This window comes from Sphaeramia orbicularis, chromosome 24, assembly GCF_902148855.1.
Source record: "Sphaeramia orbicularis chromosome 24, fSphaOr1.1, whole genome shotgun sequence".
NCBI lineage: Eukaryota > Metazoa > Chordata > Actinopteri > Kurtiformes > Apogonidae > Sphaeramia > Sphaeramia orbicularis.
This window is the reverse complement of record NC_043979.1, coordinates 26,762,337-26,788,598: the sequence shown is the minus strand read 5'-3', so window position 1 is coordinate 26,788,598 and position 26,262 is coordinate 26,762,337. Positions and strand designations below refer to the sequence as shown.

Below are 26,262 nucleotides of genomic sequence, written 5' to 3'. Positions count from 1 at the left end.
TCTAGGACAAAACTGGATGTTTCAGCAAAATAATGAAACACATCCAGGACATGGCATGTTAAAACTGAAGAATTATTGTTTTGTTGTTTTTTTGTTGATAAATTTAAAAAAAAAAATGGGAATGGCTATTGCCACAGTACTGTGGCATGAAATACTGGTTTGTCTATTGCCACAGAGCCAATCAAATGTTAGCATTTGTATTAGAGCCAATCAGTGATACTGTTACATGATCTCACTAGCGTCTTGTTACCACAGCACTGTGGTGATATATGGCATCTACTTCAGTCCATTCTTCTGTGCATTTTGCTACCACAGTACTGCGGCAATTGATGGAATGACAAATTAGTGATAGTATATAGTATAGAATAGGAATCATTGCTCTAAATACTCTATATGTTGTTTTATGGTGTTCTTTGTTCTGTGCAGTCAATGAGATTAAGGCTGGAGAAGGTGGGCGGAGCTACATGTCAGATGCAGCAGTGTGCTGTGTGGCTTCTCAGTTCAGTGTATTGAGTGCTGTGCTCCAAATTCTGCCCTCTGAACATTGTTCCAGTGGCAGATTTTATATCAGTGTCAGATTTACCTACCAGCACCCTTGGCACCGTGTATGCCCCACCTGTTTTAAAATCTTCAGAAAAAGAGAAAGCTACTTTTTACCAGGAATTGAACCTGAGTCTTCCATGTTGTAGTCATTGTTTATTTTATCGTCATAGTATTCATTACCAAGTGAGCTAAATCTCCACTGTCCCCAACACTAACCTATTTGCTATCTGATTGCCTTGGTACTTTTTTAGGACATAAGTTATCAGTCTAGACATGATATAACGATGGCACTGATTGGCTCTGTGGTAACAGACAAACCGATATTTCGTGCCACAGTACTGTGTCAATAGCCACTTCACAAAAGGATATGCATTTGTTTGTCTGTCTGATGCAGCCACATCTTTTTAAACACAAAAAAAATTTAGTTTTTTTTTTCCTTCAAATTGTGGGTATTCAACAACTCTTTTTCATGACTGTGGGCCTGACCTACTAAAGGTTTGCGTGTATTAAAACGTGTGCAAACTCATTGCACACGCAAAAAAAATGTACAAACTGATTTACTAATAGTGCGCACTAAGGGTTGTGTCTTTCAAAGGTGCAAAATAGCACGTCTGCATCCAGTTAGTACATTTGCCACAGTGAATTTGCAATATGGGGTGTTTACACACAGTTGTGCATGTAGTGGGAGGGGAAAATGTAAATATATTAATTTAGCACACGCAAAGTGATTTATCAAACCTGAAAGCAATTTTACTCATAGAAACTGCGTCTATATTTACCACGTCTCAAAAGCAGGTGCAAATGGTTTGGATGTGTAATTGCGCACACATGGAAGTGGTTAGACATCGAAATGATGAAACGAGATGCAGAGAACGCATTTTTCACCCTTGTGTGAACATTTTTAGATTGACAGAAGAAAAAACAATTGAGACGTATACGCAAAATTCTAGATTGCGCAAGCAAATGGGTACACACAGATTGGGATCTTAGTAGATCCAGCCCTGTATCTTCATCGCTTAAAGGGTTATACAAACAAAACACAATGATCATCTTGCATGTTTCTGCATAAATTTATTGAAATTATTACTCAAAAACTTCATTTTGGTGACTGTATTCTACATATTACACAGCAAATGTTGTCAGTAGTCATTCAAGTGTGTTTTAGTAGCTCCAAAAATGTTCAATACAATAACCAGGTCAGGCTGCCTTCGTCAAAATGTGATCACAGCCGCTCTATAATACATGCAAAAGGCAGGTAATATCAGCTTTTTGTAAAATATTGTTCAGATTATGGCTAAAGTTACAATGTGATGTTATCAAACTGCCAGAAAAATGTCTTATTATAGGTGATTTTTGTGTGACTCTGTCTTTCCTTTCCAGCATGTTACAGAAAATAATCCATCCTATAGTATCTAAAATCTTTGAACAGCATCTGATTGAGATGCTCAAAATGTGTTGCTGAACTGAACTCCGTCATCATGCAAAACATATAATAAACAACTGACAAAAGACTGATTCTCCTCAAAGAACCAAACAACCTCAAACCATATTTGTTCAGTGGATAATATTGCTTCAAAAACAACTTTAATACACCTCACACACATTTGGCAAATAATCCACTAATGGCTGCAATTACAACGCAATCATCACATTTCCCACTGGCTCTACTTCATAAAACATTCCCATACTTAAAGGATTTAATCATGAAAACAAGCTCAGGGTGACTGTGGCCCCCCCTGAGCAAAAATGAAGGTTGTTAAATGTCACAGTAAATATTTTAAACTGTTATTTTCACATCCTGTCGCCAGTATTAACATAAAATGCTGATGGTGATGATGTCAGAATTCATGCACTTTAACTGAAAAACTCAAGTATCATATCCATCTATTTATTACCCTAAAAGTGGCTAAAAAAAAGTCAGTCATTGCTGGTTTAAATCTGGATTTTTAAGTCCTACCAACACACACACACATGTACAATCATTTTTCCTTTTGTATGACGTAAATTCAGTAAAACCAAAAGTCTCAGAAATTCTGTTAATTTGATCACTTTATGACCACTAATCAGTCACATATCTCATTTTCATTACTTTCTTAACACAGTCAGTATTTGTGTTGTGTGATGTTGTCGTGGTGAACACAACCTCAAGTAAAATCCTCTTAATATGTAGACGTTTGAGGTATTTTTTACTGAATGCAGTAACTGTTTAGTGCAATGCAGAAGTTTAAGGATCTTTCCACATTTCCTTTCCATTTAAAAACCATTTGACAATGTACGCATGTTATTTAACACCAGTGTAGGTGTTATTAGTTACTATTAGTCTTTACTTCTGTCCTAGAAGTCTATTTTTTTTATTTTTTTATTTTTAAATTTAGTTTAGTCTTCTTTTCCTGCATGTTTTGTGTTTGTTGCATGTTTGAAACTTTACATATGCAGTACGCAATATAGCAGAGAGGAATTTTAATTTATCCATTCTTTCCTCCTTTAATTTCTTTCATTATTACGAATGCATGCTTATAAATGATCATACACTTTCATTTTTACAGGGACAGCAACTAAAAAACAGCCTTTTGGCCAATTCTGCCACATTCACAGCTAATGTTGACTAATGTTTGCTCTCCCTGTTACATAAACCAACAAATATATGGTTTATTATTTAATATAATAATCCTACTATAATGGACGTTCTGTGTCTGGCGTGTCGTTGTCCAACACATCTTTGTCCGACGCGCGTCCCGTTGTCTGATGCATGTCCCGATGTTGCAGCATGGGAGGGCATACAGATGCAATGCTGCTGTTGCACCATGGGAGGGCACTATCGTACAATGGCACCACGGGTAAAATGCCGCTAGTTAATATAATAATCAATTATCTCTGCAAAGTTGGTTTTAACACAGTGTAGATCGATTTGTAAGCAGTAACAAAATGTTATCTGTCTCAATAAATAAGTTACAGATGTTGCCTGTTTTGGTTATACAGCAGTGACATTTCTGGAGTTATTACTTTAATATATAAAGTCAGATTTTTTTTATTTCCTGATCTGTCTTGTAACAACACAAAAGATGTCTTCTCTCACCTCAGGAAGATATTGATATTTTGCTACAGTCAGTTAATTTTCTGACATCTTTTCATCTTCATTCTCAGCTTCATATTTGTCATTTGCAGGTTTAAGCTGATGCATTTGTACTGCTCCTTAACCTATAAAGACCCAGTGCTACTTTTGTGTCAATTCCCAAATGAATTTTTCTCTCTATTTAACCTTTTTAAGTGATTTGGCACCATTTATTGCAATATTATCATCTGTATTTTGCATTTTTCAGTGTAAATCATGCATTTTTCTATAGTTGATTCATTGATCATGTAGATATTCATTAAAGCTCAGAGTAAATTCAAAGGTTATTATAACAAAAACAGTAAACTGAAGAAAATGTGACTTTTTCAGCAAAATGTATCATTAACTGAGCATAAAAACAAATGTTTCCAACCACTGTCATTGATCCAACTCCATGGGTTTTACTGGTGAATCAATGTTGTAGAAGATGACGGTGTTTCTACGGTAACTATGGAGCCTCTGAATGTCCAAATGGGTCATATCTGATGACCATGAAACGACGACAAACTGCATTTTACATGAATTATTTACATGGATTTATCGGATAAGTAACAGGTATTAAACAGTTTAAATTAGTTGATGATTTGGTTGCCAATGGCTGTTTGGGTCTTTATGGGTTCAACTTATCGAGAATCACTTTGTTTGTTAACCTAAAATGAAAATTAATTTATGTTGATGATTTATGTTTTGAGTCTTTCTGCAAGCTTTAGGCTAACATGACCTCTGATGGCATCACCTTCAGATACATTTACTCTTCTTTAACTGATTTGTTATGTTTTATAGTGAGAATCATCAGTCCTGCAGCCTTAAGATGAACACACTATGACTTATAAAAGCTGTATAAACTCTGAAGGTGTTGTGTTAGATTCACCTTACTGCTGTATTGTAGTAAATACTCTTTTCCTATCAGCACCGTTTGTTCCTCAAACACTCACCTTCAACACACGTTAAACATTAACAGTTTCATTACTGTTATATTATTGCACAAGAAATAAAACCATACGCAACCATGGCAGCAAAGCAAATGACTTATGTGCCATGTTACCAGGTAACGTTAAATAAAAGGTGAAAAAAAAAAAAAACCTGTTAATGAAAGTAAAAGTGTTAAATATTAAGGATGAACTGAAATATCTTCTGATCTTAATGTTTCCTGCTTTAAGATCCCTTCTCATTTTATAAATTCTGGGGTAAACTGGTTCTTTAGGGGAGTTACTTTAGCACCAGCTTCTATATAAATGTGTCAGAACTTTAATATGGTTCTGAAGTAAGAAATGAAGTAAATACAGTCGCGGAAAAAATATTAGACCACCCTTGTTTTCTTCAAATTCTTGTTCATTTTAATGCCTGGTACAACTCCAGGTGCATTTGTTTGGACAAATATAATGATAACAAAAATAGCTCATAAGAGGTTAATTTCACAGCTGATATCTATTCATTTTCCATGGTTTTCTTGATAATAAACAAAATCACTTCAGTTCTTCCATCAATATCAATGGTATTGTACTGCCAAAAACAGTGCTTTTAGGCATTCCATGTTTTCTTTTCTATCTGTTTTAGTCACATGATACACACAGAAGTTAGTACTTGATTGTAGAACCATTGTTTCTGATGACTTTTGATGGTCTAATGATTTTTTCCGTGACTGTAAATGTCTTTATAAAGGGAAAGTAGATTGACTAAAAGGGTCTCGGTGGTTCAGCAGGAGATCAGAAGTGTCACACATCACTATTAAAAACATCGTAGTGTGTGTCTTTTCTGCTGTTCCATCCTTTTTACAGTATCTCTCTTAACAGCAGGTTTTCATTTGTAAGACAATAGCAAATTGCTGGTAATCATCAGCAACGGTTTTGTAACAACAACAAAACCATCCAATTCAGTCACAAGAATGAAAAGCTACCATTGTATGTCTCTGCAAACCACAGATATGTAAAATCTCAACATGTGTCAGGTTTTCTAAAGATGTTTATGTCAGCATTGTAGACTTGTAATTGCTCAAGGTTGTCAGCTCAGTCAAAAAAAAACCTTCATGCATCATTATTTAACACTGTATGTGTTTAGTTTAGGTAATGACACTTATAGACGCAATGTTTATGCACTATTGTTTGTTTCTCGTGTCTGGGTCTTTTAGTCTTTATGAATCTATTGTAAAATAAAAGATAAAGTAGAACAGACTGTTAATTATAATTATTAATGCTGTTATGCATTACATTAGTTGCATTTCTACATGTGTATATGTGTTATCAAATACATAAAAAATATATCATGTGGTATTGAAATTGGTAAGTATTGATTGAACTTCTTCTACTCCAGTAAACGTGACTCTGAAATATACTCAAAGTAGAAAAGTAGCCCTTTTTGACATTGCATTGCACTTATTTTTCCTTTTTTATTGTTCTGTCTGTTTTCAGTTTAAAATCCTTCACAGTGTTATTCCACGATACAAAAGAAAAATAACTGATAATTACTCTCAAATGCATTAAAACTAAAATAACGTGTTTGTTTTAAGACGTTTTTAAAGTAGGAAGTTCAGATATTATGGAAAATTACTCTTACTTAATCAAATGATAAATAATTTTGATATTATAGTGTGGTTTTTAGAAACATACAACAGCCACATTTTACTCTAATGACTGGGATGGACTGTGACTGTCATGAACAAAACCAGGGCTATGAACGAGTGAGGTAACTGAAAATATTTGGCTAAATAAATATGATCCACAGTTGGATAAAAATGACACAAATGACATTCACACACTGTAGCAGACATCACAGCGTCTCATTGGTCACATCAGAATCATCATGTGCAGACGCCCCGTCTCCAAACTTCGTCTGATCATAAACACGTCAGTCTTATAATAAATGATCTAAATATATTGATTGTCTTTTTAATCCATGTTCCTGGATTAAGTTACTGAGATTGCACTTTAGGTCACAAAAAGGTGGAAAACTGGACCAAATTTACACCTAATATTAAAATACAAATCTTTATCATGACACTATGTTTATGTTTTACAATATTTACTTCCAGCAAAATTGAAAACAAACACATTTCCTCTTTAAAGTGTTTGCTTCTTCACTGGATCCAGGTTTATTTTCATTTGCATATGTATTACACTTTTAATAGTCAGTATATGAGACTAGAGGGATCTTTTATCCTATGTGTCGTATAGTTTTTTTTGCCCAAAAAATTGTATTCATTTGTATCTCCAATTCTGCCTTATTTAGTAATAACGTGTCTTTATTTATATTTTAATTAGTTTTATTGTTTAACCAAATTGTATTATATTTTGTTATCCACATTAATTTGCCTTCATGACCTCTATTTACCCATATTCTGTGTGTAGTTCCTATTTAATTTTTCACTGTTAGGTTTTTACTGTTTTTATCAAGACTAATTCCTGTGTTTTTATTATTTTATTGCAAATGAAGCCTTAATGTGCCACATATGGTCGACTTGTCTTTTAACTAGAGGATAATGGTTCATATTGACTGTTAGTATTGAAGTTGGGGAACAAATCTGCTTCTACATAACCACAAACTAATGATAAAAGCAGCTTTTAATTATCAGGTTATCAGTATTTGGAGTGGTTCATAAACTGTAAACTTCATATTCACAAATGACCAACTTTAAAGAACAAAACTGTGGCTGAAACGAGGCACAGAAATCTATCTTTTACTGCGAATGACCCAAACAAAGACACTCCCTGATGTTCTTGCCACATGCAGCCATGAGCTCACCCTCCTTTTTCCTCCTCCCTGATGATAAAGCTGCGGTACCGCCACATGGTAATGAGCCTGTTGGATTAATGATCAGAGACAGGGCGTCTGCTGGGATCAGGTGTGGGAGCTCCTGGGATTTGACCTTCCAACATTTGCATGCTAAAATGTGACATCTAAGCAGCAAAAACACAAGCTGTTAGTGTTAAACCAGTAAAATGTACTGTACGAACAGTTTGTTTAAATGTCACATGAAATGGTGTTTTTATTAAAGCTGTGTGCAGATTAGAATATAAACCAAAGATAAGCAGATATTTGTCATTTTAGTGGTTTAAAGATTTGAAGGCTTGCCATTAACGAAAATAGATATAATAGAGATATATTAGTCCATATCAGTCTTCATTTCTAAATTAACAGTTTGCATTAAATATAAGAATGAAAACTGAGATTTTATTTTGATGACTTAAGAAATAACTTGAAGCTTAAAGATTGTTCCATTGTTTGTATTTATGACCAAACTGTGTGAAGTTCTGAGCATGATGTGCAGTTTTATCTATTAAAATACCTGTTTTTAAATTGTAAAAATATAATGTAATTGTTAAGTGTCTATTCTTTATGTAAATATAAAAGCTATCAGTTCTCTGAACCAGCAGTCTGCTGAATGTCTAATGCATAATGCAGCATTTCAGGGCAAGAATCATAAATAAGAACTGTATTTGAGAGAAGAAATGGTTATTATTAAAACATAACACTCAAAGTAGTCATCCATTTCCACTACATATTACAAATTCTGTTGATTTGTAAGCATGTGCTACAAACCTTAAAGCTCTTCTCAGTAAATTCGTAGCACTTCACACAGCTGCAGTTATTCTTTTACAAACAGTTTCTTCAAGCAGAACACTGGCCTTTTTTTGCAGACTGTCAGAAACTTTAAACTGGTGAGCATTGGGCCAGTCCAAGCACCGAGCTACACTGACAAAAATAATGTATCAAAGGTATTTGTGAGTGCAAAAGTGAAGAGGAAATCAATGTGCTAATGAATGTACTTATTGTTTTACCTTAAATAACAAATATATGCATTATGTACAGTACACAGAATATTCATAATGTGTTCTTTTTTGTATCTTCTGAAACCCCAGGAGCTCAACCACAGAGAAAATAAATACATAAATAAATTAAAGACAAAGTACTTCAGTCCTTTTGCTCTCGCTTTTATCTGACTGTCTGTGGTTTCCTCAGAGGTTAAGGGTAAAAACACTCCCCCTGCTGGCCCAGTGGTGCGGTGCAGCGCTGTCAGAAATGAGGTCAGAGGTCAGGTTGTCCTATTGGCCCGCCGCCCTGGCCGCTCTCTGCTGCTCCAGCATCGATCTGATCGCCGGGGACATCATGGCGGGGGACATCATGGCAGGAGACATGGCCGGGGTGAAAGGTCGTAAGGGGTACTGGGCGCCTTTGCCTGGGATGTAAACGCACTGGAAGTATCTCTGTCCTGTGAGGAGAGTGAGGGAGCCTGATGAGTTGGTGTTTTGAACATATTTACTGTCACCTGTTGGTTTCTGAACCATCATTCTGAAGCCAGGATGTAGTGATTTTGCCATGTTGGCTTTTTGGAGCCAGAAATGACCATATTTGGACAAAAGGGGCACTGCAATGGAAATCTGAGGGATCAGAGGTCAATTAATGCTACACATTAGCTCACTGTGTCCGTAAAACTTCATCAAGCACCACAACAAAGTAACTTTACAGTTTGGTTATTGGAAACAGCATCTAGTGTCCATGAGCTGTATTAGGACTATAAACCACATAATTTAAATTAATTTCATTATCTCAAGGGAAAAAATCTCAAACACTCATGATAACAAGTTCCGGGCTTTGCTGCAGAAAATCAACCTGTTATGGCAACAAAAACAGGTGCAAAAAAATGTTGTATGTCAGCATGCAGCGATAGCATCTTGACAAACAAAATAAGTTAAAAACATTATACGTCATAGGTGGAAATTACACACTCATTTTCAAATTTTCCATAATTATCTTGTGGCCACAGGAAAACACAAATCATTTCATTCTTTCAAATTATCATGTTATTGAGAATAATGTGTTTCATTGAGATCGAAGAATAAATTAAGCTTTTATCTATGACAAAAACAAGCTTGTTATCTTGAGATAATGAAATTAACATTAAAACATCATTCAAGCCCAGCTTTTTCATCATGTACTGATATTGTCAGTCACCACTTACAGATTAAAGATGAAAATGAGTTTATAAAAAGGACAAATAAAAAAAGCAGTACGTGCTAAATGTAACAGGATAATATGTATCTATGTGCTAATTTATTCAGAAAATAAACACATTTATATAAACATTAGGTACAAACTCAGTAACTCTTACCTGGTTTCTTCTTTTCTGCACTGTCAGGCTGGGGCTCTTCTGCACGAAATAAGAATAATAAACAAAAAAAACACTGAGAAACCTGCAGAACATCTGAGTGTACATGTCAAAGACAAATAAACAGTGTTCACATGCATTTGTGCTGCAGTGGGGAGGAAAAGGAAAAAACAGAAACTAACACTGAAATGGCAAACATTTTTAACAAACCAAATAACAAAAATACAGCGAGCCTTTAACAGCCTTATGTGTATGTGAACCCTGTGAAGAAGGAGGTAATGGGTCAGTGGGAGACAGGAGGGGAGTGTGGAGTCACTCAGCACTGGGGGAGTGTTGATCCTCCACTGGATGTCTCAGTAATGAACAGAACACTAATACCCCAGTTAAATGGGTTTCGGTTCATGGAATTAATCAATCCAGCAAAGTATGATTGTTGCTTTATTCGTCATAATCTCCTCTAATAACTGAAGGCGGCTCAAAAGGCCAATAATCTTGCCTCAATCAGCTCATCTCATTATAGCTTAATCACTTATTTTCAATGCCATTACAGTGAGTGTTCATACTGAGTGAACCAGTGAAAAGATGGGGGAGGAAATTCACTGAATACCTTTAAGCTTTATGGGAAACTCTCTTTCCATTCTCTATGAACAACAAGCATATGATGTAAAGCATTACTGTCAACAAAAAAAGACACCTGCATGTTTCATGTCTGAATTTGCAAAAATTAGCAGCACAGTCTGCGATGTCTTTGGTATTCACATCCATCCTGAGAGATCTGATCACACGCAAAGTTTGAGCAGATTCAGGAGGTCAGATTCAGACGTTGTCTGGGATGCATACGAATGTCCACATTATCTGTTTAATTTAACTCCACCTCATAACCATATAATTATAATTACATACAGAAATGTTTTGCACAATTATTGGATTTCTTTATTATATTGATAATATATTGTCCAATACATATTGTACAAATTGCTGTTCTAATTTTGTGTCTTAATAGAGGGTTTTAATATGTATATTTGGTGTGTGTGTGTGTGTGTATATATGTGTGTATATATATATATATATATATATATATATATATATATATATATATATATATATATATATATATATATATATATATATATATATATATATATTCAGTGCTATATATATGTTTGAATATTCAGAGCTTTACATATTTATTTATTTATTTGTATTGATAATTTCTTTCCTACTACTTTAATTATACTTGAATGGGGCAACTGTGACACTCAATAATTTCCCCCTGGGATTAATATAGTATTTTGATTCTGACACTTAACTGAAGTCATCTGTGCAAGTAAAACTCAACATGCAAATGGCAACATATTAAAGTATGTGAGATGTAAAGTAAGGTGTATACATTTTTTCAAGCTCTAATTCTAAATCTGAAATCCAATTTTCGCCAGCACATCAGGATTTGGAGATATTCGGGTAAATAACCAAATATGTCATATTTACTTCTAGATATGAACATGAATCCCAGTGAGGAATAAACTTCAGTAACATCAGTCAGTCAGCTCAGCACACAAATGTTCTAAAATGTGTCAGACGCTGTCTTTTGTTCTTGTGGGTTGTGACAGTTTCCCACTGTAGAACTAACAATAATTATAATTCTGTTTGGGTTGGAGCCCCTTGGACCTGGTTTCCATTTCAGAAATATCTGGATGAAATCATTCACCATGTGCATTTCTTACATCACGCAAACTGAGGAAAAAATAAAGATGTAAGTAGAGGAAGCTGAGGAGAAGTTGAGAAAAACTTGCACCACTTTCACCAATGAACACCAAGCTGTTAATTCTATAGAGCTGAACTTTGAAAAGAACACAGGACCACCAATGAGTCTCCAATCTGGATCTAAGAAATAAAAATGTGGTGCAGTACAAAATCAAGCAATCTAAATTTTGATTAGTCTGAGTTAAAACTCCAAATACATGCCTGGGAAATTCTGACTTCAGATGTGGAATCAGTATCAGGTATTTTTCTCTCAGTCACCAGTGCGATCTGAGATAATTCCTACACATGCCTTAAGTGTTCAAATATTCAGTCGCCTCAGTCATTAAAGCTAATAACATGCAAGAGAGCCAATAAAAACAAATGAAATGGTCAATATTGTCACATTAATATTAAAGGTGTTGTGATGCAGTGAGAGAACACAACAGACAATCACAGTGAATTAAATTAGCAAAGAAGCATTACAACACCAGCCTGGTCACTATGAAATGAAAGCTCCTGCTGTAGTTTAGGACACAGATGAGCTGGTTTATGTGCATATTTAGGTGAGAGGTCATAACTGAACACAAGCTTTAACCGTCAGGTGTGAACAGATGCACTTAGAACAGACCTCTTTACATCGAATATCTCAGGATGGATGTTCATACAAGGTCTAAACAGGGCTGTAAAAATTTTTTATACTTATGTCTTGGCTGATTGGGTTAGATATGGATGACAATAAAAACAAACGATAACTTAAATGTCTGCTGAGGTGGTCTAGGATACATTTAACCACATATCCATGGACTCTGTTGAGACTTTTAAAAAATATCTTAAGGCACTCTTGTTCAAGCAGGCGTTTTAATTCCAAACTGATTTAGGGTTGCTACAATCAAGGTTATTATCGTTAACGAAAACTAACGAAATGACGAAAACTAGAATTGTAAAAACATTTTCGTTAACTGAAATAAATAAAAACTTTAATTAAATAAAAAATGATAACTAACTGAAACTGTATTGTGTGCTTATAAAACTAACAAACATATAAAAATTATGGATAAAATTCCCTTCGTTTTTGTCTTTGTCAACGTCAGACTGATATGAGCTAGCGGCACCGTATGATATTTAATGGTCCGTCACTTGTGGTCACTTGTGGTTTCCAGTCATCTTCTGGTCCCCACTCTACCTGTAAACATGGAGACTGAAGTTGGGAGAAAGCAGCAGAGTCCTGTCTGGGATTTATTTGAATACGACAGAGAAGAAGATAAAAGATACGACAAAACTAAAACTAAGCATTTAGAAAATAATGAAAACTAACAAAAACTAGTAAACTTGCTCTAAAAACAAATTAAAACCAACTGAATTAGAGAAAAAAAAAAAAAGTCAAAACTAAATAAAACTAAACTATAATGAAAAATCCAAAACTATTATAACCTTGGCTACAACCGATTGCATTTTATGGATTTATCAAATTTCAATTGTATTTTAATTGTATTTTATTGTAATTTTTTTTTCCAACTTATTTTATTGAGTTTTTTCAGTCACGGGTTACATGTATACAACGCACCTTTGTATGTAAAAGGATATAAAGTCAATAACCTAAGTGACAGCAGTGTATGCAAACAAAATAAAACAACCACAACAAAGAACAAAACAGTCGACAAGCAAACAGTACCTCGACATTAAAGGATATAATTATACGATCCTATGTAAGTCAATCAGTGTAACCATGGTCCATCTCAGCGTTTAAGGTGCCTCATTGTGCACATAATTTCAGGCTCCTATATATTCAGGAGTAAATTAGGTTCAGTTCACTACAGTCCAGCAGGGGAACGGCCCCAAATGTGAAAACAAAAGACACAACTGATCAATCAGGAATGGCGGGGAAATTTAAATCTGTAGCATATGAAAGAAAAGGAGTCCACATTGTATAAAATTTGGTCTTGGAGCCCTGAAGTGTATATCGTATCTTCTCTAGATGTATGCAGTTCAAATGTATTTTACTGTGTTTTTAAATGTTATTTTTAATTGTATTTTAATTGTATTTTGCACTGTAAAGCACTTTGTGACTCTGTGTGTGAAGTGTTCCATAAATAAATTGGACTTACTTTACTTATATGTTCTGTTTTGTAGTTGAGTGAAATCAGTTCCAACCACAAACCGCTACAGACCAGGACTTTCCTTCCTCTGTATCTAATTCCTATTACTAAATTCAGGTGTACAGAGATGTCTGACTCACAGTGCCAAAAGTTAACAGTCAAGATGGCCGAGTGCAGGGTATTTGTCATCTTTTGGAAGTCAGCGTATGGAGAGCCTAATTGTGGATGCAATGTTGCTCATGTTTTTTGGCAAACAGTGAGCTGAGCGTGTCTGTATGTCACTAATGAACATATATCTGGGCTCATGGGAATGAAGTGTGTCGCCTGGAGAGAGGACAGAGCAGACAGCAGCAGCAGAAATAAGGAAGTTAAAAGTCAGCTCACGTTCAGACAAACTATGACTGGAGATAACATGCTTGTTATCTGTGACCAGAGAGCATTTATTAGCTACAGAGGGATTTTATTCTTAACGCTGAAGCTCCATGTTTATAAAGTGAATGTATGAAAACCCAGTGTCATTCTGAGGGAAATTAAAATCAATCCACAGTCGGATAGATCTTGAAAATTACAGTTCTGAATGAAGCAATTTCCATCACTCTTGTCAGACATGTTTCTTAAAAGAACCTATTCTAATAATTCTGAGAACTCTAAGCTGCTCTGTAACCTCTGTATAAACTCTCAGGATTTGCATTTTTCCTCCACATTTGCATGAGTTTTATTTGGAAATCTTTAAATACAGGAAAAAAGAAGAGAAAGGAAGGTGACTGGTTCATTTTAACATAGCACTGAACATTTTACAGAACCATACAAGTAATATGTTGTTTGTTTGTTTGTTTGTTTGTTTGTTTGTTTGTTTGTTACCTTCGCCATGGAGGTTATGTTTTTGCCGGCGTTGGTTTGTTTTTCTGTCTGTCCATGTGCAAGATAACTCAAAAAATTATGGACAGATTTGGATGAATATTTCGAGAAATGTTGATACTGGCACAAGGAACAAATGATAAAATTTTGGTGGTGATGGGGGGGTGGGGGGGCACTGATCTGTCTTGGTAGAGGTTTGCACTCTCCGAATTCTTTTCTAGTTTTCACTGTTCCTGACAAAATGCAGACCCTAGTTTGGAAACACAATCTTTTACTATGTCATGCACAAACAATGATAATTTGTTAACACAAGTTATGAATATAATCTTTTGGTATTTTAGTTCCTTGGTTGAAAGCATTAATAAAACCTGGAAGGATAGTGGGGAACCATCATGTTTGAAGCAGAAATGCAGTTGGAATGAAAAATCTCAAATTAAATCATAATGTTTTACACATGAGATGAACAGTTGTGTTTAATAGTGACAGGGAGAGTATTTCCACACTCAAAATGTGAAGAAACGAAGTTAAGGGAAAACTGAGTAGTCTTAAGAAAACCACTTGTCAAGTGTGGATAATGTGGAAAAACAAACATACAAAAAAGTTTTGATTTGCTAGACAGTATAAAGGCTCATGTCGTTGGATGAGTCCAGTTTGACCTCGTTCCAAAGTGATGAGTGCATCAGTGTGAGATGAGAGGCAGATGAGGTGATTACCCATCATGCCTTGTGCCTACAGTACAAGCCTGTGGGGGTGTTGTGCCAAAGTACATATCCCCACTGAGAATTGTTTCCCCTGGCCGCGGGAGCATAATTTTGACTTTTTATCTCATAATTATGACTTACCATGGGGATTTATTTTTTTAGTGAAAAAAAAACCCCATGGTAAATCATAATTATGAGATAAGAAGTCGAAATTATGCTAACAGAGTTCCTATGTATGGAAGCCTGTTTCTGCCACTGAAAAAAAAAACATCCATATGATAAGTCAAAATTATGAGATAAAAAAATCAAAATTATGGGATAAAAAGTCATAATTATCACATAAAAAGTCATAATTATGAGATAAAAAGTCAAAATTATCAGATAAAATGTCATAATTGTGTGATAAAAAGTCAAAATTATGCTCCCACAGACAGGGAAAACAGCTCTGAGCGAGGATACGTACCTTGACACAACAAGGGCAGTGTTATGACCTGGGGCTGGTTCCATTGTTCAGGTCTAGGCTCAGTTGTGTTATGTGCCCATAAAATAAGGTCAGCTGAACCTGAATATACTGAATAACCAGGTCTGAACATCTGTGGATGTTTTCTTTGCTGATGATACAGACATATTCAAAAATGAAAAAACAGGATTCCTCAGGCTCTTGCTGTGTAAGAGTGGTTCCATCTACTTTTTGGATGGGGCCATATTGAGTGATGCTCAGTGACATGAGGAGTGAATGATACAATTTAGTGCAGGTTTAGGCTCTATACTTTTGATGGTTTGTATACACTACAGGAGTCTGATTCACCTCAACTTGTACAAGAAAAGGGAGAAGCCAGATGGGAATAAACATACAGTAAACCTATAGCACAGAGACCTTCATGGTCCATTAATGACTTTCATACTCACTGGGTGGTGGTGTTTGTTTCTCTCCTTTATCTAGAACAGAGACAAAGAAATTGAAAGTCACATTAACCTAAAAGTATGAAACATATTGTAAACTCAGCTTTTACTGTTGAATTCATACCTTGAGCCTCCTTGACAGGTTTCTTTTCAGCTTTACCTGTGAGAAGATGGACAGCTCTATTACAACCTGTCTCATGAGTCTTCACAATTAGGTTGTACATTTAATACTCTCATTCTTGCATCAGTTTAATATATTTACCTAATTAGAACCTTGCATGGATAAAATGACTCATTTCATCTGATAATCTGAATATGTCCTAAACGACAATGAAGTCAAACCAGACTATGTGGAATCCAAACATTACCCATTAACATGCTGTAATCCAAAACACTGTGTGCATTTCAACATGAGTGATTTAAATCATACTTACTTTTCTTCTCCAACACAGTTTTTGGTCTTGTTTTGGCTGAAATTAAAAAGCCATAAAAGTGAGCAATTAGAGATTTAAATATAAAAACTCCTGATGGTGAGTATGAATTTTTTTTAAAAAAGCCAAAAATGAACCTGGTTCAGACGTTTCATTCGCCCTCTTAGCAGATTCAAATCTGGACCTGAATCTGATCGGCTGTGGATGAACTTCTAGTTCTGAAGAACATAAGAAAATGTGGTTTAGTTAGAGATAAAAATGAATGAAACCCACAGCAAATAATACGACTCCAATTCCTGAAAGCAAAATTCTAGTAGTTTCATAGTTCTTTGCAGACTGATGAACCCCTGCCCTGTTTACTGACAGTTAATTTTATAAACAGATATTGTCTTTCTTCCATTTCTTTAAAAAACTCCTCTGCGAACAACCTTTATTTCAAAATATATCTTTGTTGACATAGGAACGCAAAATGACCTTATACTGAAGGAGAGGCAAGGGGCATTGTTTTTGGTTCAGTTTGTTTGTTTCTTAACACTCTCGCAGCAAAACTATTAGTTGAATTCATACCATATTGGGTTTATAGATTGCCAGTGGCCCAGAATAGATGTGACTACATTTTGGGAAAAGTAGGTCAAAGTTCAAATTTTTTATGAATTTTTAAAATCTTTTTTCTTCTCCCATTTACTTATAATGGGCAAAATTTCACATGTCTATAAAAACATCAATTTTAATTCAATGTACTTCAAACTTGGCACATATATAGAGGCAATTGATATGCTGACATCAGCACACGCACAGACATGATGACATCAGCTGGACTGATGCCAAAATAAGCTACAATACACGTGAGGGGTGGGGTTTGTTGTGCCTGGCACCTCTTCTTTGATTTCACTTTTAAAGAATCATATATATTACTGCTTTTTATGCTTTTATATTACTTCTACTTACTTCTGGAATTTGTGCTACTTATTTCTGAAGGCTACATAATTTCTTCTGAAAGTAATATGTATCATGATCAGTTTAATGGTAAAAAAAATAAGCTAAATTATGAAATATGTTACCAAAAATCTTCAGTAAAAGCATATAAAGAGAGCATCAGAGTGACAGACATTGAGGGAATGAGTGAGAGTTTTGCCTGCCCATTATTACTGTAAAATTCCTTGTATTTTGCAACATTTTAAAAGACATGCCCTGGTGATACCTTTCTTGGCGGCAGATGTCTTGGCTTTGCTCTTGACAGAAGATGCTTTAAGAGGAGAACAATAATTATTTTCCAGTCATCCCTTGTGTCACTGATGTGGATTCTGATTCTCTTTGTGGAGTGTGTGGGTACCTGTCTTTTCAGACACTGACTTCCTTTTCTGTCGTGGAGCTGCAGGTTCTAACATAATGAACAAAGACTCCTGATTAGTCTTCTGAATAATTGGTTTCCTTTATAAAATATTATCTGTTCCCTCTTAGTGTCACTTCTGTAATTGTGCATTTTTATGGCGTCCTGTGACTTAATGATTCTTCACCTTTTTTAGCAGCCTTTCTCTCTTTCACAGCTGGTTCTGGAAAAACACATTCTGAATTAATGACATGAAACAAAGAAATATAATCCTACCCCGAGCTTCCTTTATAAAACTCATACTTCACCTTTCTTAACCACTGCAGGACTTTTCTTTTTCTCTTTAACTGCTGCTGCTGCTTCTGTAAAGCCAAAAATGTATAATTACTGAAAACTGAAATGTTTTGAAATAAGTAAATCTGTATTAGAATGTCTAATTGACCTTTCTTTGCAGGGCGTTCTTTGGCTTTCTCTTTTGAAACAGCAGCTTCTAAAAAAGGCAGATTCATTCCTTTACATGCATCTCATTTCACACTGAAGGATGTAAATGTCTCTATATTTTGTAACATGACATTACATTGCATTACATTAAGTATTGAGTCAACCACGTAGCTGTAAACATGAAGTACCTTTCTTTGTTTTCTCTTTGGCCACCTTTGGTGCCTCTGAAGGGGATAATTGCAGTGAAGTTAATTTTCAGTAATGAATGCTTTTCTGCGCTGCATTATGTCAGCGTGTATCACAGTGCTATAGCTGCATTTTTGTTACAGATGACATTCTGCTTAAAAGACAAATTATCCACTTATTGTCTCTGGAGAACAATACTACACCTTTGTCTGAATCAGCAGCCTTCGCTTTCTTCTTTGCAGCTATAACGAAAAACAGATTTGAAGTTAATGTCTTCTACTGCAATTAAGGATGAAATAATAATGCACTAATGTTAAATAATCGATGAGAGTTTACCTTTTTTGGTTGGTGCATCCTTTGTCTCTACCTTTACAGCCTCTGGTTCTGGAAAGAAAAAGAGTTTTAGGAGTTATGTCAAAAAAATAAAATACAGTGCATCAACATCACATTGTTTTCCATTGTAATTATCCTTTTATGTGTGTGGTGGTTTGTAAGAATATGAGTTAAAGTGTGAGTGAAATGATGAACTCTTGCAATAACAACACGTACAGTACAAGTACTGTATATGCTAATATGTGTTTACACTGCAGAGTATTTCCTGCAGGAATAAATGTGTTTATATCAGGTATCAGTAGCAGGATTATCATTGTCTGTCCTTCATCTATCTCTGCATGTTCTTTGGCAATGGAAGAGAAGAACTGTGCAAATATTTTTCAATTTAAGAGGTTATATAAGGAGAGAATAGAGAAGCTTTATAAAAGCATGTAATGAAATAATTTTAATGACAGATTTCGGATTTGTTTTATTTTCATCGTCTATCATGTAATTTCTTTACTGTAATAGCTGTAATGACAACTTATCTGATGTAAACAGATGTTTCAAGAAAGAGACAGGTATTATAAGTTTTCTTCATCCTGCTCCTTTCCGATCATTTAGATGAATGAATAAATAAATGTAATGAAATGAAATGTTACCTTTCACTTTATGAAAGAACAACAACTTCAGAGCTGCAACTAGACATTAAAAATGGCAAGTTTTGACAAAGACGTGACAAAGGATTTAGATATTTTAACGCATAAAGACAAAGTGCTACTTTTATGTCAGTTCCTAAATGAAATATTCTCTATATTTAACCTTTCTTAGGGGATTTATCACCATTTATTTATGAAATCATTCTCCTTATTTTGTGTTGTTTCAGTGTAAATCATGTATTTTCCTATATTTCATTCACTGATCATGTAGATTTTCATAAAAGATCAGATTAAAGTTGTGTTTTATTATGTCAGAAACCGAGAAAAATGAAGAAAACATGACTTTTTCAACAAAATATATCATTAACTGAGCGTAAATCAAGTGTGTCCATCCACTGTCATTGATCCAACTCCATGGGTTTTACTGGTGAATCAGTGTTCTAGAACATGATGGTGTTTCTACGTTCACTACGGAGCCTCTGAACGTCCAAATGGGTCATATCTAATGACCATGAAAAGATGACAAACTGTATTTTACACCAATTATTTACATGTATTGATAGGTAAAGTGGATCAACAGGGATTAAACGGTTTAGATCAGTAGATGGTTTTGGTCAGTGATGGTCATTAGGGGTTAATACCACAATGTACTTCCTCATATACACATTCTTTCCAGGCACTGTTTTGCAAATACACTATTGCTGCATCCTGCGTTCAGTGCCCCTCAAGATGAGTGTGATTCATTTGAAGAACTACTCAAACACCCCAGAGGGCTTTCATCCTTAATTCAGAAATGTAAGTGTTATCATGAAGAAGTCTGCATTTGTGAGACTAGCATCCATGTAAATTATTAAGTTGGAATCTATTATTAAAATGATGGTGACATGGATTTGGACATATGACATAAAGTCATCTACAGACTGACCTTGAGCTACAGCTGCAGTAGGCTGAGGTTCTGCAGCTGGAGTCGGAACCTCAGGCTGAACGGGAGCCTCTGGTTTTGGTTCAGCTGCTGTGACTGGTTCAGCTGGTTCAGTGGGCTGGACCGGTTCAGCTGGTTGGACCGGCTCTGGTGGAGGCTGCATCATTGGCTGTGGGTAGAAGAACTGTGGAAACAGCGACTGTAGCAGTGACTGTGGATACAGAGGTGGCATCGGTGCAGGACCGGGTTGGGGTGTTGGGTGCTGAGTCACAACAGGAGCAGAAGGAGCTGGACAATAGAAAAAAGAAGGGTTTTTATATGACAAGAAAATATATGAACACTGGTAAAATATGTGATCGTCTTAGTCCAAGGGTGTTTTAGTTCAAGGGCCACATACAGCCCAATATAATGTCAAAGGGGTTGGACCCGTAAAATAATAACAGTGAAAAAAGTTGAATTACATTTGCAAAAGTTTCCTTACAAAATAACATGAACAAAGTAAAATGTCTTCAGAAAAATAGGTGCAATTTGAACAATACTAGCGGCATTGTACCCGTGGTGCAACAGCAGCATTGCACCTGTACGCCCTCCTGTGCTGCAACATCGGGACATGCGTCGGACAAACGCACCAGACACAGAAACGTCCATTATAGTATGACTAGTGGCATTGTACCCGTGGTGCCATTGTCCAATAACGCCCTCCTGTGGTGCAACAGCCGCATTGCACCCGTACGCCCTCCCGTGTTGCAACATCAGGACAGGCGTCGGACACAGAACATCCATTATAGTAGGATTACGCCTCAACTTACAGATCTCAGGTGGATCTACAAATGCACAAAACATTCAGTAACAGGCAGAATATTGTTAAAATTGCACTTATTTCTCTTAAGACACTTTAGGTATTTCATATTTATTGAGGTTACTCACATTTTTTTGTGGGAAAAAATTTTGTAAATGTAAAGAATTTCATGTAATTAAAATTTTTTACACTAAAACAAAGAGAAAAATGCAGAGTTGCCCTTATTTATAGGTTATTATGATAGTATTTTACTGATCTGATCCACTTGAGATTGAATTGGCATGTTTGTGAAAACTGAACTAAACTCATTCTGACACCTTTAATTGTTCTTATGTTCAGTGTAAATTTTGCATTTCACAAATTCATCCCACAGGCTGGATTGGACCCTTTGGTGGGCCGGTTTTGGCCCACAGGCCGCATGTTTGACACCTGTGCTCTAGTCAGTGGTGGGAGATGTAATCAGATCATTTACTGATGAAGAAGTACCAATACAATATTTTACTAGTCTTTAACTTGGATTGAGGTGAAGACATGATATCTAATATCTGACATGGTGGCACAGTGGTTAGCGCTAACACCTCACAGCTGTGGATGTGAGTGAATAGTCATTTGTCTGTACATGGTGGTGGAGTTTTTGGGTAGCCCATTCATTTGTGTTATATTACATTAAAAATCCCTCTTAAGTCATTGAACACTGCCAAGTATTGTTCCATTCTCTAAACCCACATGTTCCTTCTGCACATGCTCTGTTTTATCAATGTCAAAACTGGATGTTTCAGCCAGATAATGAAACACCTCCAGGACATGACATGTTGAACTGTCAAGAATTTAGTTATGACAGTTTAATTTGCATTTGTTTGTCTGTCTGATGCAGCCATGTCTTTTGAAACACAAAAAAGATTTTTCCACAAATATTTCATGACAATATTTGACTAAGGATCTTTTTTCCACTACTGTATGTAAACCCTGCAATGAACTAGCTGCATACCTAGGGTAGATCCCACCTCACAAGGACTAAGCAGCTCAGAAAATGAATGGATGGTTACCTTTGCTTTACTTAAATCAAGTTTGAAGGGTACTGTAAGACTGGTATGGGCATTGCTAACTGAGCTTTAATGTGGACTCTCAGTTCCTTTTTTATTTCCAGGAGGTGTTATTCACAGGCTTAGACTGACCCACAGCCAGTCAGAGTAACAGTCACTGACATTACCATCTCTGGACCGGTCAGGATCACAGGTGGAAGCAGGTTATTGTATCAAATCACATCTGGTTGGGATTCACTGGACCCAGTCTGGGCTCAGGTGGAACTGGATCAGAGCCAGACTGATCTGATAGAGCATATGAACAGATGTGTCTGGTTCCCTGCCTAGTTTAGTATTAGTTTTATGAGTAGTAGTTGTAATTTTACTGATAATAAGGGGAAAACCTTGAATAATTAAATGTCAGTATGTCAGCCTGTGATTATAATTATGATTATGACATCCAGGAAAGGCCAATGTATGAGAAAATCATCCAAAGGTTTAAAGAATGATCCTCAGTGGAAGATAGGAAGGTATTTGGATACTTCATCCTCTATGGTACAGAATATTTAAGGAGTCTGGAGGAATATTTACAGAACAAGCTTAAAATCAGATACTGGAATCAAGAACCATCATTTATCCATACAACTACGTCCAGATTAAAGACAAAAGTGGTCTAAAGCGAACATTTTGGCTTAGATGTGACTCAGTTCTGTTTTCTGATTGAATCTTTATTATTTCATTGTGTTCAGAATGAAACCTCAAACTGAACTTTAAGAAGTTATTAATAACAGCTTGACATAGAAAATATTGTTTTGCTTTTGTGAATCCTTTCCCAAATGTAAATAAGTCATTTGTTTGTAGTTGGAGCGGAGCAGGTGTTGCTATGCATATGAAATGTTTTTACTCTCCACCACTGACCCAAACGTACATATTAATCAGATGATGATCACATAAATCATATATAAAGACTGTAAATACCTGACACAGTCGGTGGAGGGTAGGGATTGTCCGTGACTACGTGATGAACTGGAAAACAAATATTTACATTTGAGCAGGTTGAATTCATTGATCTGAAAGTATCTTTTATGGATTCTGAAACTTTTGCCACTTACCGTACCAGCCAGGTGGAGACGGACAGTAAACAGGTGCAGGTTTGCAAGGACCCACTGCAAAAGACGCAACACTTTACTGAGTGTTTGTGTCGTCTAAATGGGCTTAAATGTGGTAAAAATACTGTGTGTCCCAGTGGTTTAGTATTATTAATTGATTTTTCTCCATGAAAAGTCATAATTAATCAAATAAACTCATATGCCTGTACCTTCTTGTGTTGGTTCTGGCTCCTCTGTTGGTTTTTGTGCCTCTGGCTCTGTAAAAACAAACAAAAAACAAAAACAGTTTAATAAATCTTAAATGAAAATAAAAAGTCTTCACATTCTTTACTTTTACTGTTTTAACTTGAGTGGATGAATAGTCACATTACCTGCTTTAGAAGCCTTGTTCTTTGCCTGTTTCTTTCCTTTAAAATATGATTAAAAATTACTTTAAGTATAATAAAAAACAAAAAAAACAACTTTCTGTTTTGGGTCATTTGTTTATGTTTGACTTTTATGTCATTTGAATGACCTAATGAGAAAAATGTTCATGAAAAGCTGATAAAATCCTCATCTGAGTTGATAAAAGTCTGAGTACCTCTGAGGAATGCAGGGATTCTCCTGATCCGGACTCTATGGTCCATACTTGCGATCCTAGGAAGACCTGGAGGCAACGCAAACAAACAGCACAGCTTAATTTATCATTTATTAATGACATTTATGGTCAATAATCTCCTATTGTATTTTAACTAAACCATGCATTGAACATTACCTGCCCTTTTTGGCTTTTCATCTGACTTTGAGACGTCTCTGTCTTGAAATCAAATTAAAAAACACATTTATTTGACCATACATTAAATAACCACTTTTACATCAAGTCACACAAATAGAACCAACATATTTAAGTTGAAGTCAACATTCAGTCACATAGTTTGAGTTTAAGATGCAGGAAAGGAAGTAAACTTTATTTGTATTACACGCAATAAAAATGTAGATTATGTGTCAAATAGTTTAATTTTCTCAGTACCTTTCTTCCTTCTCACAGCGGAAACCCTTCTGGGACCCTCTGGAAACATGAATACAATTCACTTTAATAATAATATCTGTAAATGGAGGATACAACATTATGTAAATCATGAAGAGACAAACTGAAGTTACATAATCATTGTTGGTGTTTGGTTGGTTTGCATTTGATCTTATTCTAAACAAAATCTCATATCATTGATTAGAGATTTTTTACAGAAACAACATTGTTAAGGTGTTTAAACATAATGATAATAGCAATTTTACAATCATTTATTGAAAAACATAAGATGACAAAAGGAAATTAAATAGTGACAAAACAGAGTCTTTAACCCGTAAAGCCATGGAACTACTGTTTTTGGTGACTTCCAAAATTATTTTTCTGTACATTTAACCTCCTGTAAATGAATTATCACAATTTAAGATAATATTATCCTCTGTATTTTTGTATTTTTCAGTGAATATCTGGTATTTTCCTATATTTGATTTACTGATCATGTAGCTGTTCATAGAATCTCAGAGTAAACTCTAAATGTATTATATTAAAACAGTATATTTTGCTTTTTCTTCAGTTTTACCTATTACCTGAATATAAAAACATGTATCTACAATTATCATGTGTCCAACTACATGGGTTTTAGTAGTAAACTGATGTTGCAGATGTTCACTACGAAGCCTCTGAAATTCCAAACAAGAAACATCTGATGGTGCTGAAAAGCTGAGAAACTGTATTTTATCTGAATTATTTATTTATTTATTTATTTATTTATTTATTTATCTATTGTTTATTTATCAGGGACGATACATACAGCATTGCCACCAAAGGGAAAATGTGATGCATATAAGACGTGTAGCTTCAGCTAATTTGCAGTCTTTGTCCCTGGTCAGGCTTTTGAATACTTAAAAATAATATACTGAATACTATCAAATAATATACTGAACACCATAAAATAATATATTGAATACAATAAAATACAATAAAAATACAATGTATACAATGAATAAATGCCATAAATTAATAAATACAGTGACTCATATCAGGTAACTGAACACAATGTAAAGATTAAAACATTAATAAATTAGACTTTCACATGGTAAAAGGGTGTGTAATTTGTATTTTGATTTATATCTATATTAACTGGATTAGTGGTTCAAAGGTTCATAAACATTTGGATACTTTTGGTTGATGACATGTTTTTAAGAGCATAGAGAAATACCAGCAGCTTTGCATAAGATGAAATAAATAAGTAGAATAAAGTGGAAAATGGAATGATTACTGAGAAACACACTAACCTTTTTTGTCCACAGTCTTGGTCTCAGTCTCTTTGACAGTAGGAACAGGTTCCACACACGAACACACTGAAAAACAACACATCCAATTTACACCAAGTTTCACAGATGACAAACTCAAACAGACAGGATTGTCCTCCATCTCTGACCTGACGGCTCAGTCTCCGTTATTTCCTCTTCAGGCTCAGGCACAGGTTTGATGACATCCACCGTCGCCTTCTCCTCTTCATCATCATCTTCATCGTCTTCATCATCCTCTTTTTTATCTTCAGGTTCATCTACAGTTTTCTGAGTTTCACTCTCTGGCTCTTCGTCCTCCTCCTCGTCCTCCTCCTCGGGGGCAGCAGGTTCACTGCTCACTGATGGCAAAAGTAAAAAGGAGTATTGTTTTGGTTTGGTTTGTTTCTGTGTTTATTTCTGTGTTTGTTAACACTCTAGCAGCAAAACTATTGGTAGAATTCACACCAAATTTGGTTTATAGATTACCAGTGACCCAAAATAGATGTGGTTAGATTTTGGGAAAAGTAGCTCAAAGTTCAACATTTTTTATGAATTTTTTAAAATATTTTTTCTTCTCCCATTTACTTATAATGGGAGAAATTTCAAATGTCTATAAAACATCAATTTTGTTTTAATTTACTTCAAACTTGGCAAATATAGAGAGGCAGTTGATATACTGACATGAGCACACACATAG

The 26,262-nt window shown here is 35.2% G+C and overlaps 1 protein-coding gene across 1 annotated transcript in view; it reads right to left on the bottom strand.

Annotated features, from left to right (window-relative positions):
• Positions 1–5,204: 5,204 nt before the first annotated feature.
• The window catches only part of LOC115414856 (trichohyalin-like), a 50,045-nt gene continuing 28,987 nt past the window's right edge, over positions 5,205–26,262 (bottom strand). Inside the window, exons 11-34 of the mRNA XM_030128219.1 lie at positions 25,715–25,924; positions 25,569–25,634; positions 24,280–24,318; positions 24,025–24,066; positions 23,851–23,916; positions 23,642–23,677; positions 23,480–23,527; positions 23,274–23,327; positions 23,140–23,187; positions 20,344–20,628; positions 18,784–18,831; positions 18,651–18,689; positions 18,450–18,485; positions 18,263–18,310; positions 18,129–18,182; positions 18,008–18,043; positions 17,824–17,871; positions 17,692–17,736; positions 16,628–16,708; positions 16,494–16,529; positions 16,184–16,219; positions 16,066–16,095; positions 9,762–9,800; positions 5,205–8,861 (exon numbers count right to left, since the gene is read on the bottom strand). Coding sequence (XP_029984079.1) covers positions 8,695–8,861; positions 9,762–9,800; positions 16,066–16,095; positions 16,184–16,219; positions 16,494–16,529; positions 16,628–16,708; positions 17,692–17,736; positions 17,824–17,871; positions 18,008–18,043; positions 18,129–18,182; positions 18,263–18,310; positions 18,450–18,485; positions 18,651–18,689; positions 18,784–18,831; positions 20,344–20,628; positions 23,140–23,187; positions 23,274–23,327; positions 23,480–23,527; positions 23,642–23,677; positions 23,851–23,916; positions 24,025–24,066; positions 24,280–24,318; positions 25,569–25,634; positions 25,715–25,924 — 1,637 coding nt within the window. The 3' untranslated portion in view covers positions 5,205–8,694. The remainder of the gene's footprint in view (positions 8,862–9,761; positions 9,801–16,065; positions 16,096–16,183; positions 16,220–16,493; positions 16,530–16,627; positions 16,709–17,691; positions 17,737–17,823; positions 17,872–18,007; positions 18,044–18,128; positions 18,183–18,262; positions 18,311–18,449; positions 18,486–18,650; positions 18,690–18,783; positions 18,832–20,343; positions 20,629–23,139; positions 23,188–23,273; positions 23,328–23,479; positions 23,528–23,641; positions 23,678–23,850; positions 23,917–24,024; positions 24,067–24,279; positions 24,319–25,568; positions 25,635–25,714; positions 25,925–26,262) is intronic.